This window comes from Acanthisitta chloris, unplaced genomic scaffold (genome assembly GCF_000695815.1).
Source record: "Acanthisitta chloris isolate BGI_N310 unplaced genomic scaffold, ASM69581v1 scaffold38294, whole genome shotgun sequence".
Taxonomy (NCBI): domain Eukaryota; kingdom Metazoa; phylum Chordata; class Aves; order Passeriformes; family Acanthisittidae; genus Acanthisitta; species Acanthisitta chloris.
Window position 1 is genome coordinate 957 of NW_008668288.1, and position 14,557 is coordinate 15,513.

Sequence of the window (14,557 nt, forward strand, 5' to 3'; positions counted from 1 at the left end):
ACTGGTCAAGGACTGTGTTTTGGTTTTAGGAGTCAAATACATTTCACCGATGTAAACACCAGAATCTCCAACAAACAAGTTGATCAGGTGAAGCTCACTTTTAAATCCAGGGCAACAACCAAATTGAAGCCATTGTTTCCATTATTGAGACCAAAGAATGAACAGAAGTTCTCCAATCCCATTTTCATAGTATGCAAATGCCACTAGAGTACCATAATGCACTATAACTATTCTTCTGCTACAGAACACACATACACTTGTGATCCAGTATTCCAATTCCTACTTTGCAGGAAAGGGGGGAAAAAAAAAAAAGCTTTACTTACTGCTTTAAAAAATTTCTCAGATAGCTGGCATTTGGACCCAAAACTTTTAGGTTGCAATGTCATGTTTTCCTTTGTCTGGGAATCAAATGACGGGTTTTCAATCAAACAATTAACAAAAACCCATATATGATTCTTCACCTGTTGAAAACATGGAAAACAGTTTACTCAATAGAATTCCCACATTCCCCTTTTTCAAGATTTTTGTATAAAGTTACTTGCCTGAAATGGTTTCACTGAAACTCCAGCTTTATTCTTCTTTTTCACCACTTCTATCAGTTTGCCCACAACCTGATCCACCACGTAGTCAACATGCCTACCACCCTGAATGAAGAAGAAAAAAACCAAAAACAAAACAACCATTGAATTTCCTAATAGCTTTTAGCTGTATGAATAAAGTTCCTGTAGTCATACTTAAATTTGGAAATCCATGCATACTTTGCTTTAAAGTTTCTCTTTCAAGCCATTCAGTCTTCATTCAAGTGAGGATGACAGAAGCTACACAGCACAGAAGAAGTAGGAGACCTTTCATTCACTGTACAGTTGTGGATTTCAAATGCAGCTGCTTACAGCTTTTAACAGGATAGAAAACCTTAAGAGTATGTGTGCTGGCTTGGATTTTTATTCCTCTGTTGTACCATAAGAGCTGAAAGTGAAACATTCCTAGTGCCTGTCAGAATTCTTCTCTTTACACTATATGAAAGGGGGCTGAGTACTGGTTATTCTTGCCTAAGGCCTTTTCAACCAGGTATTTCAAATGGCTTTAAGACGACACAGGGGAGATTGGAATGGGATAATAGAAAAAATTTTCCACTGTTAGGGTGGTCAGGCATTGGATTAGATTGTCCAGGGAGGTGGTGGAATCACCATCCTGGAGGTGATTAAGTGGCATCTGGATTTGACACTGGGTGATATGGTTTAGTGGTTTAGGGGTTACAGTGGTGGTGCTGGGTGAATGGTTGGACTGGATGATCTTAAAGGTCTCTTTCAACCTTGAGGATTCTATGTTTCTAAGCCTCTATAGCAAGAAAACTTTTGGTGTATGCAATGTTTTCAGCTCCCACCTATGATACCTAATACAACAGATGCTGAGGAAGAAATAATTTATTTACTTAAACTTTGGAACTAGTAAGTCAGTAAAGTTACCTTTCTGAAGACATATATAACTCATGCTTTGCAATACAGCAGAGTGAAGAAACAGATTATTTCCAGTCTTTAAATAGTAGTGTTATTAGTAAAGAAATTCAGTTTAAATAAGGAAGCACTAAGCATTTGAACACCTTCAGAAAGAGCCCTAAAGCTTCTGTCACATTCTCTAGCTACAATTCTCTTTGGACTTAGACAACCAGGAATTAAAACAAAACAAAACAAATCATACTGCTAGAAGACAAGTAATTCTGGTATTAAAGTGCTTGGAAAAATAAAAGCATTTCACATAAGCTTTCTGGGAAAAACCCAAATGCAAACAGTCTGTTGCACTTCTATTACATTCTAACACTGACTACTGATTTACATGTGTAAGATAAACCTAATAATTATGGGGTATGTTCCACAATGCAGAAGTAAACTGAATCGGAACCACTAGTAAAGACTTATATCATAGATAAAACATGACAGATTAGGAACAACAACTGGTATTTGAAGGTATGTTTCCTGTAGTCTTTAATTCTGTGGAACAAGAACTACAGAAATTGCCTGAACTGGTGGTGAGAAACATGTTTAAATATTAACAAGTCCATGGGGAGACAACTTCCCTTACAGGCAGAGAACATCAGGCTTTCTTTGAAAAGATGTCAAAAATACGAACAGTCCTAAACTCCTGGTTATCTGAAAGCTGTTCATATTTTTTCATTATTCAAATGCCATCCTTAAAATTTGTAGATGAACAGGCAAAAATATTAATAAAATGTTAGATTCTAGTGGCTGTCATAGGAAGTTCATGATATTTCAACTAAAATCTATTATCTTGTAATGAAGAATGGAATGACTCAGGCATATTCAATAGAATTAAAACATACCAACACTCCATATTTTACACAGGTCACCTTTGCTTTATGTCAATTAGTGCCTTACAAAAATACAGACAAATACTGTTTTCTGTTCAGACCAGTTTGCATTAGGAAATACAAAATAAAGAAAAAATGCTTAGTGAGATATTAATCATGTGGTAACAAACCCTATTAAAAAACCTCCTCCTTTAAAGCTGTTTTTAAAACAGAACTGAGGAGAAAAAAAAGCTTTCGATGGGTATGAAGAAGTACAGTATAGATAAGAAATAAGAAACAGAAAACAACACCACGAAGAAAATACAGCAGCCGAAAAGCCGAAAAACAACTAGCGAGAAAATCCCAAAAGTTATGATTCTACCCTCTAAGGCAGAGTGTACATCAGAAAACACTGAAGATGTAAGGTGGTTGAACTGATGGGAGATAGCAGCTGTGTTCTCAACTTCATGCAGAAAGTAGAGATCAAAAAAATGAGGAGGTAAAACCAAAATGGTTAAGATGGTAAATATTATTAGTCATAATCAAACCAGTACTTGCACTTCAAAGAAACCATCTATGGTTTCTGTCAGTCCCTTGAGTCACCTATTAAAACAGCAACCAAACAAACCACTGGTGTGTTTTAGAAGCACCATATCAAGTATTTGTTCATGGCATTTCTTCTAAAAAACAATCAAAACCACACCCAAACCTCAAAAGCCACCAAAAGTAAAACACAAATGTTTTTATTCACATATGGATGACAGAGTTTCAGCATAGGCAGAGTTCAACTGAAATCTGATATATCAATATCCTGTCACTTTGGAGGAAAAAAAAAAATCCATTTCCAAAATCTAAGGAAAAGCTACTACAGGAAAATACCAAATTACATGTTTCAAAATCATTCTACATTTGAATGGCAATTTTTAAATGCATTACTTTTACTAATCACACTAGTGAAAACTCATGCTGACAGGAACATCTCAGTATATTTCTGTACTTACAACTTTAGCAAATTTTATGTTTGTATTTTTTATTTTACAATTCTAGCACTACAAATGTTTTGCTAAAACTCACATCTGACATATCAATAAAACATCAACGTACCAGTAATTCTTGTTCTTTATAAGTTATTATATGAGTTCCCCATTTCTGTGTCCATTCTTAAGTGTGCAGCCATGAGTGAGGGATGCTCAGCACTCAGGGGTGGGAACCTCTCAACCCTCTTACCAGTAGGTGGCACATGTACCCACTATGGAACCTAACAGCCTACAACTGCCTCAGCTGTCTGGACAATCGCAAGCGAGACACAAAAAGAAAAGCACCCTCTAAATCTAGAGGGCTATCAATGATTACTGAGAATTCTGCATTACGGGAAAAGAACACTAAGAGTGTAACCTTCTTTTTCCAGAAGGTAATGACTGAATCCCAGTCTTGCAAGCTTTGGGATGCAAAGGCACCTAAGGAAATGCTAACAACTAAAATCTTAAAAATAAAGCTGTGACTGCCTCCTATATACATCCTATTCTCATCATCAACAGCTCAAATCGATTCATATGTAATCCATACTTAAATTCTATGGATAGATAAGTGGTTTATATGGCAGAAAACTTCAGAAGCTCATTATAAATCAACAAATAAATAAATCAAACAAATTGCATTTGTTTTCTATTCTATTTGTTTTAATAGAATGAATCTGAAAATAGGAATAGTCCTGAATACGTTGCTGAACTCCAGCGAATTTTAACAGGCTGGGATTCTCCCCCATCAAATCTACTCTTTGACACTGCAACTGTATTAGATGAGCATTTCTGCTAAAATTACCAGTCAGATTACAGTTAGCAGTGCTACCATAATATAAACATCATTAGATTGTTATGTTAATAACTGAAGTTTCTACTACAATTTCTACCACAGCTACTATTTGAAATTCAGAGCTTAAGAAGACCATGTGTAATCAGTTTGCAAGTCTCACTAAAGGTTATCTGTACAGCTGTAATAGCTACAAACATTCTTTCAGATGCTGCCTCAGAGCCTGAGTTGATTTCTGTGGTGGCTTACGGTGGCAAAATTTTGAATAAATGTGGAGCTGACCAAGATAACAAATTTAGAAGAACCAAACAAGGGAGCTGCGCCTCAACATAGTGCCTGACTTTCCAAACACCCCATCAACCTAAATTAAAAAAAAAAACCAAAAAACTTGTTTGGAATTTATAGCAAATTTAAAAAAGGTGGAAGGGAAGTTACGACTGGGTGGAACTTATCGAGAAACAGAAACTGAAAGCTGAAATGAGCTCCTCACCTGTTAGCAGATAAGGGACAGGCAGCTGGCACAGTTAGCTACTAGCCATTATGTCTCATCAGTGGGCAGCTGCACATCAATTGCTGGTGAGGTGGTTCACCGGCCCCGAACACTCCACATCCAGTCACACACATAAGGCATGGATCCGGAGAGTGGGAAAAACTAGAAATTACAACACTTACCTTTGAAGAATACATAGCACTTTTTTCTATGAATTTTCTTAAAGAATATATGATAACAATGTATGCGTAACCGCATGACGGGTGAAAATTGATCCAAAAGAGTAAAATTCAAAATCTTTTGAGTAAGTGTATGGAGTATGTTTGACTTAAGAGCCAATAAGCATTCATTTTTTCAAACACATTTTCTTAACCTGTTATCAAACATAATTAACTTTCTCTACATTGCCAGTTTCTTCATAAAAGTATTGTTCACATCCTTAAGGTCATGTTATTTTTCTTATTTATGCTGCATAAAGAGGACTGAATTAAAACTTAGTTGCAACCCTTCAACTACCAGATGCATTTGTCATCCCTAGTTTTGACGAGTAACAGATAAGAATGTCATTAAAACGCACATGTAGAAAGTAAATATTCTACAATGACATAAACTATACCCCTTACCACTGAACATTTGTTCAGTTACACTGAAAATGACACTGGAAGAAGTTATGTAGTAAAAATTATATCCCACCAAAACACTGGCTACACATCATCTGCCACAAAGACTAACACTGGTATTTTAGGCACCTGTTAGACTAGGAACGTTCACTTAGTGCAACCACTGCTGCTTACAAACCATTTGTGCTACCATTAGAATTTTTTTCTGACTCTTTCAGAAGAGATCTGAGCCAGGAGAAGGTTTTAGGTGTCTGATTACCAATTCTTATCTTCCTCATCTTTTGTAAAGCTCACAGTTAAGATTCCCTAAAAACAGTCTCACCAATGACTAGAACTGTTTATTCTAGTCTTGGTAGATCTAGATCATTAGATCTCCTAGATCTAACTAGAGAGTCTAGTTGTTAGATCACTCATCCAGTGCAATCTGTGAAGAGGAGAAATGACAAAGACTTTCTTTCACTGTGGTAGATCCCAGATCCTTAAACCTGGGCCATGCCGAATGGGCATAAATGAGTTATGCTGGTTGATTTCAGGTGACTGCCTTGGTGCCTGACCACCCCAGCAATCTGAGAAGCACAAAATTGTACTTGAGCATGCTGAGCATATTGCTGCTTTCTCACAACTGAAGATTTTTATATTACATCATTTTGCTAGTACTGTAGTTGCTACTAAGTGTGAAGAAGACCTCATTACTCTTATAAGGACACACAAATAAAAGAAAATTAATCTCAACACTTCTGGCCAATTATATACATCATAAAGCAATAAATGGACAGCCATTTTTCAAGAACAGCACAAGCCATTTCTGCCCTCTAAAACTTGCCACTGGTAGCTTTAAAGGGGCTTGTACACTTTATCTTATTTTCAGAATTATCTTATTACAATGTGTTAAAAAGGAATAAATGAGTTTCATTAGCTGTCTTCAATACCATGTATGCTCATATAATACATCAGTATCACTGATAATGATTATCAGTATTTTCAAAACTAGTGCATATGTAGAAATACTTCTATGAATGTATTTGATTGCAACCAATTCCTCTGAGAGATCCTCTTGTGCAAATGATTAGCTCATCTATTTATTCTGCAACCAATTGCTCTGAGAGATCCTCTCGTGCAAATGATTAGCTCATCTATTTATTTGTAGTAACACAGACTTATTTTTTTATCAAGTACCTGACCGGGCATAACCTCAATGCACATTTTATCATTCACGTGTTTTACTGTTTAACGCAGCTACTCACCTTTGTGGTAGCTATACTATTTACAAAGCTGATTTGCTGGAAGCCCTTCTCACTCAGAGTGAGGCACACGTCCCACCGCTCGTTCACAACTTCGTGAATAACTTTGAGGGCGACACCGGTTTCATCCAGTTTGTCTTTTACGTAAAGATCTACGTAACTGCGAAACCCATTTACCTACAAGGAACACAGGCAACAATCACTACTCTTCCTGTCAAGTACTCAATGCACTCAAGATATTTCAAATGATGCTCTTACAGGTAATTTCTTCCCATTCAACATGACTTTGACTCCTTTGCATGACCCAGCCAAATCATACGCCCGTCTTGTCATGAGGGCCACAATATCCTTATCAAGTTTTTCCATTTTAAATTTAGACAGATCTGGTTGGAATGTAATGCATGTGTAGTCATCACCATCAAAATGCTTAATCTTGGGGTCAGAGGTCTTCATCATGTTGTTCATCCAAGTCTTTGGAAAGAAAACATTTTAGATGTTAGTTTACAACACGTTATCCTCCTCTCCTCCTTTGTTCCCTTTTCCAGCTATGCTAGGATTACAACACCTACACAACAAAAAGCTCACAAACTTTTTAGAAGTTTCCTCTGGTAAAACACTACACAAAATGAACTGATTTACAAAGATAAGCACAAGCATAGCTGACAGCACATCTGTGGTTTCTGTAACCATGCAGGTATCATTACAATGATGGACATGATTTGAATGCAAATAGAGACCACACAGAACTTACTGAATTAAATACAAGTGAGTTAAACCGTCCTTATTGCCCATCAGTTTAATGCTTTGAATCTACTACACATTTCTACAGAGAGGCTTACTAGTCCCTGTGCAGAGACTCAGTCTCTGAGAGCATCCTGGCGGCTGTGCAGTGTACCAAAGCAAAGCCTCTTGGTAAAAACAAGGTGTTCAGACTGGAATCTTGGTATTGTACCCTATTTAAGAACATGGGCACGTTTTTGTGACCAAGCAGAATGTCTGCTCACAGCATATATCAAAGTTCAGTTGTATTAAATTTTCACAGTTTTTGAAAATACTGGAAAATGTAGCACTTTAAGTCAAAAAGGGTGTCATTTTAAAAAAAAAGTACACTCAAACCAATATTAATTTGCCTTTAGGCAGTCAGCAGAAAATATTACTTTTTTAAGAGACAGATGTAACAGATTAAATGTATTATTTATGTAGCAACATGACAGCATGACCAGAAATTAATTTTTTGTCCAAAAAAAAAAGAGCAGGAAGACACCAACTGGGAAAGACTCCAAAGCCAAACAACTCTGGAACCTAATACTCTGTCAGAGTTCTTTAAACTTTTAGAAAATTGGCCATCTCAAAGTTACATACAGCACATCTGATTACATTCAACCCTTAGTCTATATGTGAACAATGAGCAATGGACTGAAATGGGGAGCGAGGGGAATCTGCACCTCAGTCCAGCTAGGGCTAAAGAAATTCATGATAGAAACACTGAAAAATCTGTTTCTTAACACTACAGAAAATCATAAAGATAATTGTTTCCATATTTGCATAGACAAGTACAAAGGGATTTTTTGGACAGATTTTACAACAGCAATTACAAAATATTTCCATTAAATACATTACTTTTCACACATGTATGAATATACTTCAGTTTTAACAGAAATTTGTTTTTCATTTTCAGTTTCCTAACATTCCAAAGAAAGTATTACTTAACCCAAAAAGTCTAATACATACAAGTACCAACTTTACTGAACTAACCCAGCCTGCAAACTCTACACATCCATTTAAATGCTACATGAAAAATTTCATTAAATAGCCATGAAATATATGTGTTAAATTTTAAATTTGCAACCACAGCAAAGAAAAAGATAAAAGTTTTGAACATTTCTATACCTGCTTAAAGCTGTGTTTGTATTCCTTGCAAGCAGTTTCAACTGTAAACTTTGTACTGAATATGTTACAAAGTTTTGCACCATAGCCATTGCGCCCACCTGAAAAAAACAACATATAACAAGTTTTCTACAGCAGAGCCATATTTATGATATAGAGTATGCCAATAAAGTAAAATGTTCCTTCCTATGTAAGACAAGAGTTATCAACAGCTACTAAAGGATGCCAAAGACAGAATTTCACACTACGTCCAATCTGGCACAACTGTTTCTGCCTCAAAGTGGGCAGTTTGCTCTTCTCCCCAAGTCCAGGATGCTCCCATTGCTTCCCTCATGTTGATCTACCAGTTGCTTGCTGAAAGGCAAGTGACTCCAACATCCTGACCCATCTGAAAACTAGATCATGATCAAATCTAAATCACTCTGCAAACACACACCATAATATGGGCAAAATACATGGGGTAGGATAGAACAGAATCTTTCATTCACGACCTAAACTAGGGTCACTTTAAATTTAGGAGAATAAATCATCTCCTAATTTATTAAAACTACTTTTCCCTTCATTTCAAGGGTATAAATATTTAAGTGCTTGTAAACATTATAATTAAACCACAAAACTATGTTGTTTGTTACTGAACAAAGAGTAGTGACATGAAAGATGTAAATGTAAAGTTCTCTGCAAACACTGGTATCAACAAAGAAAACAATAAGCTATGTTTTTTAAGTCTTTTCACTCTAATAAAGAACTCTAGCAACGGTGATTAAGTAATCATCTGTTATGCAACAGAATAGAAAAAGTAAGAAAAGCAAGATACTGAAGAAGCATAGAACGGCTTAATTAAGAATAAAAGAAAGCATGTTAAATAGTCTTACCTGTAACTTTTTTCTCATCATCATCATAGTTGCTGGATGTTAGCAGCTGCCCAAAGATTAAAGCAGGTACATACACTTTTTCAACTTTGTGTTCCACAACTGGTATGCCCTTTCCATTATTCCATATGCTAATAATGTTTGATTCCCTATAAAATAGTGAAGACATCAAGCCAATTAATGTAATCTTGCAAACTGGCTCCTGTGCACATGTTACCTGCTTAAATAACTACATAAAAATTAACAAAATACCACATTCAGAACTTTTTGTTAATTACAAAAAAAACCACACTCATTTGTGCTTATTAGATGTCTTAGGAGATGGAGCATAATTGTCCATACATGACAGCATTCTGTATCATAAAAATGACCCCCAAAAACCTGTTTGAAAAGCTTTCACCATCATTATCTGCAACAAGATCCTGAAGTTCAGTGACAGAATTACACTCAAGTTAGAGATGTAGCTTTTTAGGTTTCATTCAAGACTGCCCAGACACAGCCAAGTTATCATCTGTTTAAAACTGTTATTTCCAAGTTATGATAAATATTGTAACTTATTTAATGTATCAGTGCCAAAATCCACCAGCTTTTGGCATCATTAATACTTCCAGCTCTTACACTGCATTTTCATTTTTGAGCATTAGAGAGTTCAAGATCCTGACAGGTCAAGGAGATTTACACTACCATTTCCCTCCCACTCCATGATGAAAGCAGAAAAACTACTTCTCGGCATATTTATCCTAAGGGTTAGGTGTGAAAATCTGGTGTCTAAAATACTTATTATTCAGTCAAATGTCAGTGAAAATGAAGTAATAAAGGCGCCCAATCAGCACCTATTTAAATACAGTATTTCTCATTAGAAATTATCACTTTAAATATTCAGTCTCAAAAGACAGTGATAATGCCATATAAGCAATGTGAAGTTTCAGTGTGATACAGCTGACTAATTCAAACATAACCTTATCCTAATGCTAAAGGAGATAACATAGAAGTTCAAGAGGTGCAAAACTGTGTTACAAAGCCTCAATGCTGGTATTTAGCACTAACCTGTCTGGTTATACTTATGCAGTGCCATGGATTTTATGATCTTCTGGTTTTAATTTTCAATCAACATTAATGAATGGTTTAGGAAAGTAAATTATTATAAATTCAGAATAGTAACCGCTTTTAATTCACTTCTTCATCTTAAAATATGAAGGCAATGGAAATAATCCCAAAAATATTGTATTTTTAAGAAATCCAATTTCATTAGAAAAATTGTTTGTACAAATCTAAACTACAATAGCACTGGCAGGGAAGAAAAATGAAAACATGCTACTACTTACGGATCAATGGATATTTTAATACAAGTCATATTCTTGTCCCTCTGCTTGTTGTCAGCAGCATTTACTATGAAACAAAGCAGCACAAATTAACACTTCATAGGAGCAATAATTAATTTCTTGATCTGTAGAACTGATGGTGCACATGTTCCACTGCGAGTTACAATAGTCCAGGTATTCTTAATCTAGCAGCTCTTTGTATATTCTGTATTCTTACTACTGAAGTCTATAAATATGACCAAGTATCTGCAAGAAGATATTTTTCAACCTTCTTATAATTACTGACTCTATTTTAGCAGTTAGACTATCTTAGAACTAAATATAGAAGTGTATTTTGTGAGCCTGTTCTTATAACTGTTCTTAACATACCGAGCACTTCATTCTTCTCTCACTGTGCTTGCTTGGATATTTATTACACCATGTGTGTCAAAAAACCTAAAAAATTAAATGCATCACCAGATCAGTTTACACATCGTTTAGCCACTGAAACCTACTAAAAATGTCACATCCATTAAGGAGTCTTTTGAGTGCAGCAGAAGTTTTCTCTAAGGGGCCTGTGAGACTTACAACTAACAGCCTACAGAGTTTAGGATCAAGATAAGGATAACTGGAAATTAACATTTGCTCAACATTTAATTGAACTGCACTCCAATGTCTATTAACTACAGAAAGCAGAAACGTGACTGTGGCCACTAAGTATGAAAACACCTTACAATAATTTTCAGCATTTGTCCCATCACTCATGAAACAGATGAAAGTAAAACCCCAAAACACCAAAACACAGTGTCTTAATAGGTGATACAGATATCACTATAAGAACAGATATTTCACGGTGCTTTTGCTAAAACCATTAAATGCACTTTCATTCAAAAGCATGCAGAGCTACAATGTCACATTTTCATACTGTTATTATGCTGACCCCTAGCTCTCAAACCACACTCCAAGGAGCACTTATCAGTGCTACACAATGAAGCAATAAGCCATAAGGTACTACAATAATGACAGGATAATGATCTTCCTTTTGAATGGCACAATATGGAAGTGGTCTCCCTACTATGAAGAGCCCATAAATTCCATCCATGAGGCAGCACTCAAAACAGCCATGATGAAAGATTTTCATTCACGTATTTATCAAGTTAAAAAAAGAAAAACAACATTCTTTTCTACCTGGCAAAGACACAGTCTTTATTGCCTCCAAGATAGCAATGCTGTGAAGCACAGTTTTAGAAAAGTGGAGAAGTTCTGAACCTAATGAAGGTCACGACATAATTTCCACTGACCTCAACAGATCATAATTTAGTTTATGTGGTAATCCTGCCAATCCTTACAACAGCACTTCATGAAAACTGATAAACCCAAGATTTCCTGCCAGTTAGCCCAACATCTCAGTTCAGTAGACAGCACACTATTCAAATGTTGCACATCTCTATTGCTGGTTAGTCTCCAATGTGTGTCTGTCACCAAGAGAATATCATGTACTAATAAGTCACAGTAACTCAGAGACTCAAACCAGAATTTTCCAAAAGTCATTTGTTTGTGCCTCAGACACCTCAGTCACTGCTTTTTAATGGCAATGTGATACCTATTCATTTTAAAACTGCCTGAAGCCTAGAAATGATCCATGAAAGACCACCACCACCATCATTCTGTACAGAAGGAGGAAGTTTGTATGATTCATGAAATGATGATCTGAGTTAACACTCAGACAACATACAAGTTGCATTCTTTCAGGAGAATAACCTTCTTTCAAATGCCACTTAAAGCTGTAGCCCTAGTCAACACCACAGATTAAAAATCTTTTAACAAGAGTGATCATAAAGAATGATCTAGTTTGGACAGTTAGTAATAAATATTTACACTTTCTTACAAGTCAACTGAAAACTCTTCCCTCTTTAAACAGTTCTGTAGTGCTGGAATTCATCAAAACTTTTATGCATTACTGTTTAGGGGGACTCCAAGTCTGTGATTTAAACTTAGAGAATGCTCAGAAGAGCATTTAATCCAGAATGTTCAAGCATTATATATATTGTTAAAAATACTTACCAAGAATTTCATCAAAGATCTTGTACAGGCCTGGAACAAAGGTAACTTCTCTGCAATTCATTCCTACATCTTCATCATAAACCCACATTAACTACATGCAAATAAAATAAAACAAAAATATTTACTGTCTTGGTAACCCAGTCTATGATTCTCTAAGATCTATTTCCTTCAGGAATTCTACTCTTGCAGTGTGATTGCTGCTGTCATGCAACACAAAAGCAGAAGCAGAAGTCTGGCAAAAATTACAACTGTACCCACAAAGAACTCCATAATGGAAATCCATTCTTTTCTGCTTGGCTAGGAGCTCCTAACAGTATAGACAAAGAAGTTCAAAGCAACTTGCAACTTCACAAAAACAGCTGAAAAAAGTGCCAGCAGGAGGCTTGAATTCTGTTATCTAACTAAACAAACAGACCAAAGCATTTTTGGACCTAGAACAAATGCTACTTACAAATATGCATATATACTTGTGTTCATATAGGCACGTTGGTATATGCACACAACTGTGTGTTTACACACATAGCTGTGTTTATGTTTTGACTGGACTTTGGTATTTTCTAGGCATGTCGTTTCAGATGAAGCATGTGCTGCTTGAAGAGCTCTTTTCATGAACCCTTCCTACACATAAACAAAGCCTCTGTTTTTAACATTATGATTCAGAACACTCAGAAAAGTAGAGATGTGACTATTTATCAACCAGAATAATAATTTCCTCATGAAAACAACAAAACCTAAAAATTTAGTGATACTTACCTGAGTTAAGGGTTCAACTGACCCAATGTAGGTATCTGGACGGAGGAGGATGTGCTCAAGCTGAGTCTTCTTCTGATAAACTCTCTCAACAGACATCTTCTTTGAAGTGTCATTTTTATTAATGCTTTCTGAGTCTTCCTTTTTTGATGCATTCATCTGATTATCAAATAATGTCTAAAAAAAACAAAACACCAAACCAACAATCAACCTCATTCATTCAATCTATCACTCTCAGGATATAAACAAATTCTGACAGAGATTTTAATCACAATCAAAACTTGTCACATAATTTAAATGCTAAGTTTTCAGATGTATTAAGATCAAGCTATCCCCGCATCAGAAAAAAAAGACAAGAGATAACATGACAGATTCTTAACAAATTGTAACATATTCAAACCTTAGCAATTTACTAAGCACAATAAACCAAAGTAAGGAAACAAGAGTCTGTTACAAAAGACACCCACCTCCTTGGGTTAGGCACCTATAACACCCAATCTGTGCTTAGCATTTGCATCATAACCACTGAATACTGTTCTGAATGATAACAGTAAAACTACTCTCCCAGTTTTGACAATTCCTTCAGCGGTTTTTAAAATACACTGTAATGCTTTTCCTTATGGCTTCCCAATTGCTGTAATTTACATTCTCTACTGAAGTGATTAAACCTGAGACAATCCCAGTTTAGAATGCTTTATGGTAAAATAAGCCAAGGACTGTAAAAAACAAAATAGACTCACATAGGCTAATGTCAGAATTTAAATAGAATTCTAGCCTAATCAGTCGAGATTTTATGAAAAATATCTTGAAAAACAAGAAAAGTAAACTAATCCATATCTGGAGGGACGATACAGGGATTGCACCTTTCAGCAAATTTTTCCTCCTAAATACCTCTTTCCCATTGAACTAAAACCATATAAAAGGAAAAGTTCAAATCTCTCCAAGCAACAAATGCAGAACAGCTCCATTCTGAGACAATATGACCATATATACCAAAAGACTTGGTATGACATTTTACAGTAGGAATTTTCTACCCGTGAATTGGAATTATCTTAAAAATACCATTAAGCATAACCTGAACTCAGATGATTTATTTGCCTGGCTAGAGACGTAACAGAAAAAAATCTTGTTCCCACCTGCCTAGTAGCTGAAATTGCCTTCTTCTCTTAAGAGGGGTTTTACTAACTCTGAAGCAGGTGTTACACCACTAGTAAAAAACAC

At 35.7% G+C, this 14,557-nt stretch overlaps 1 protein-coding gene across 1 annotated transcript; it reads right to left on the reverse strand.

The window, feature by feature from the left end:
- Nucleotides 1-323: 323 nt before the first annotated feature.
- LOC103800455 (DNA topoisomerase 2-beta-like) lies at nt 324-13,508 on the reverse strand (the record flags this gene model as incomplete). Its single annotated transcript, XM_009072831.1, has 9 exons — nt 13,340-13,508; nt 12,587-12,677; nt 10,547-10,610; nt 9,225-9,370; nt 8,356-8,453; nt 6,724-6,936; nt 6,469-6,642; nt 543-644; nt 324-461 (listed from the first exon to the last, which is right to left on the reverse strand). Coding segments are annotated over exons 1-9 (1,182 nt in total), but the record flags the coding sequence as incomplete, so codon positions are not given.
- Nucleotides 13,509-14,557: the final 1,049 nt, after the last annotated feature.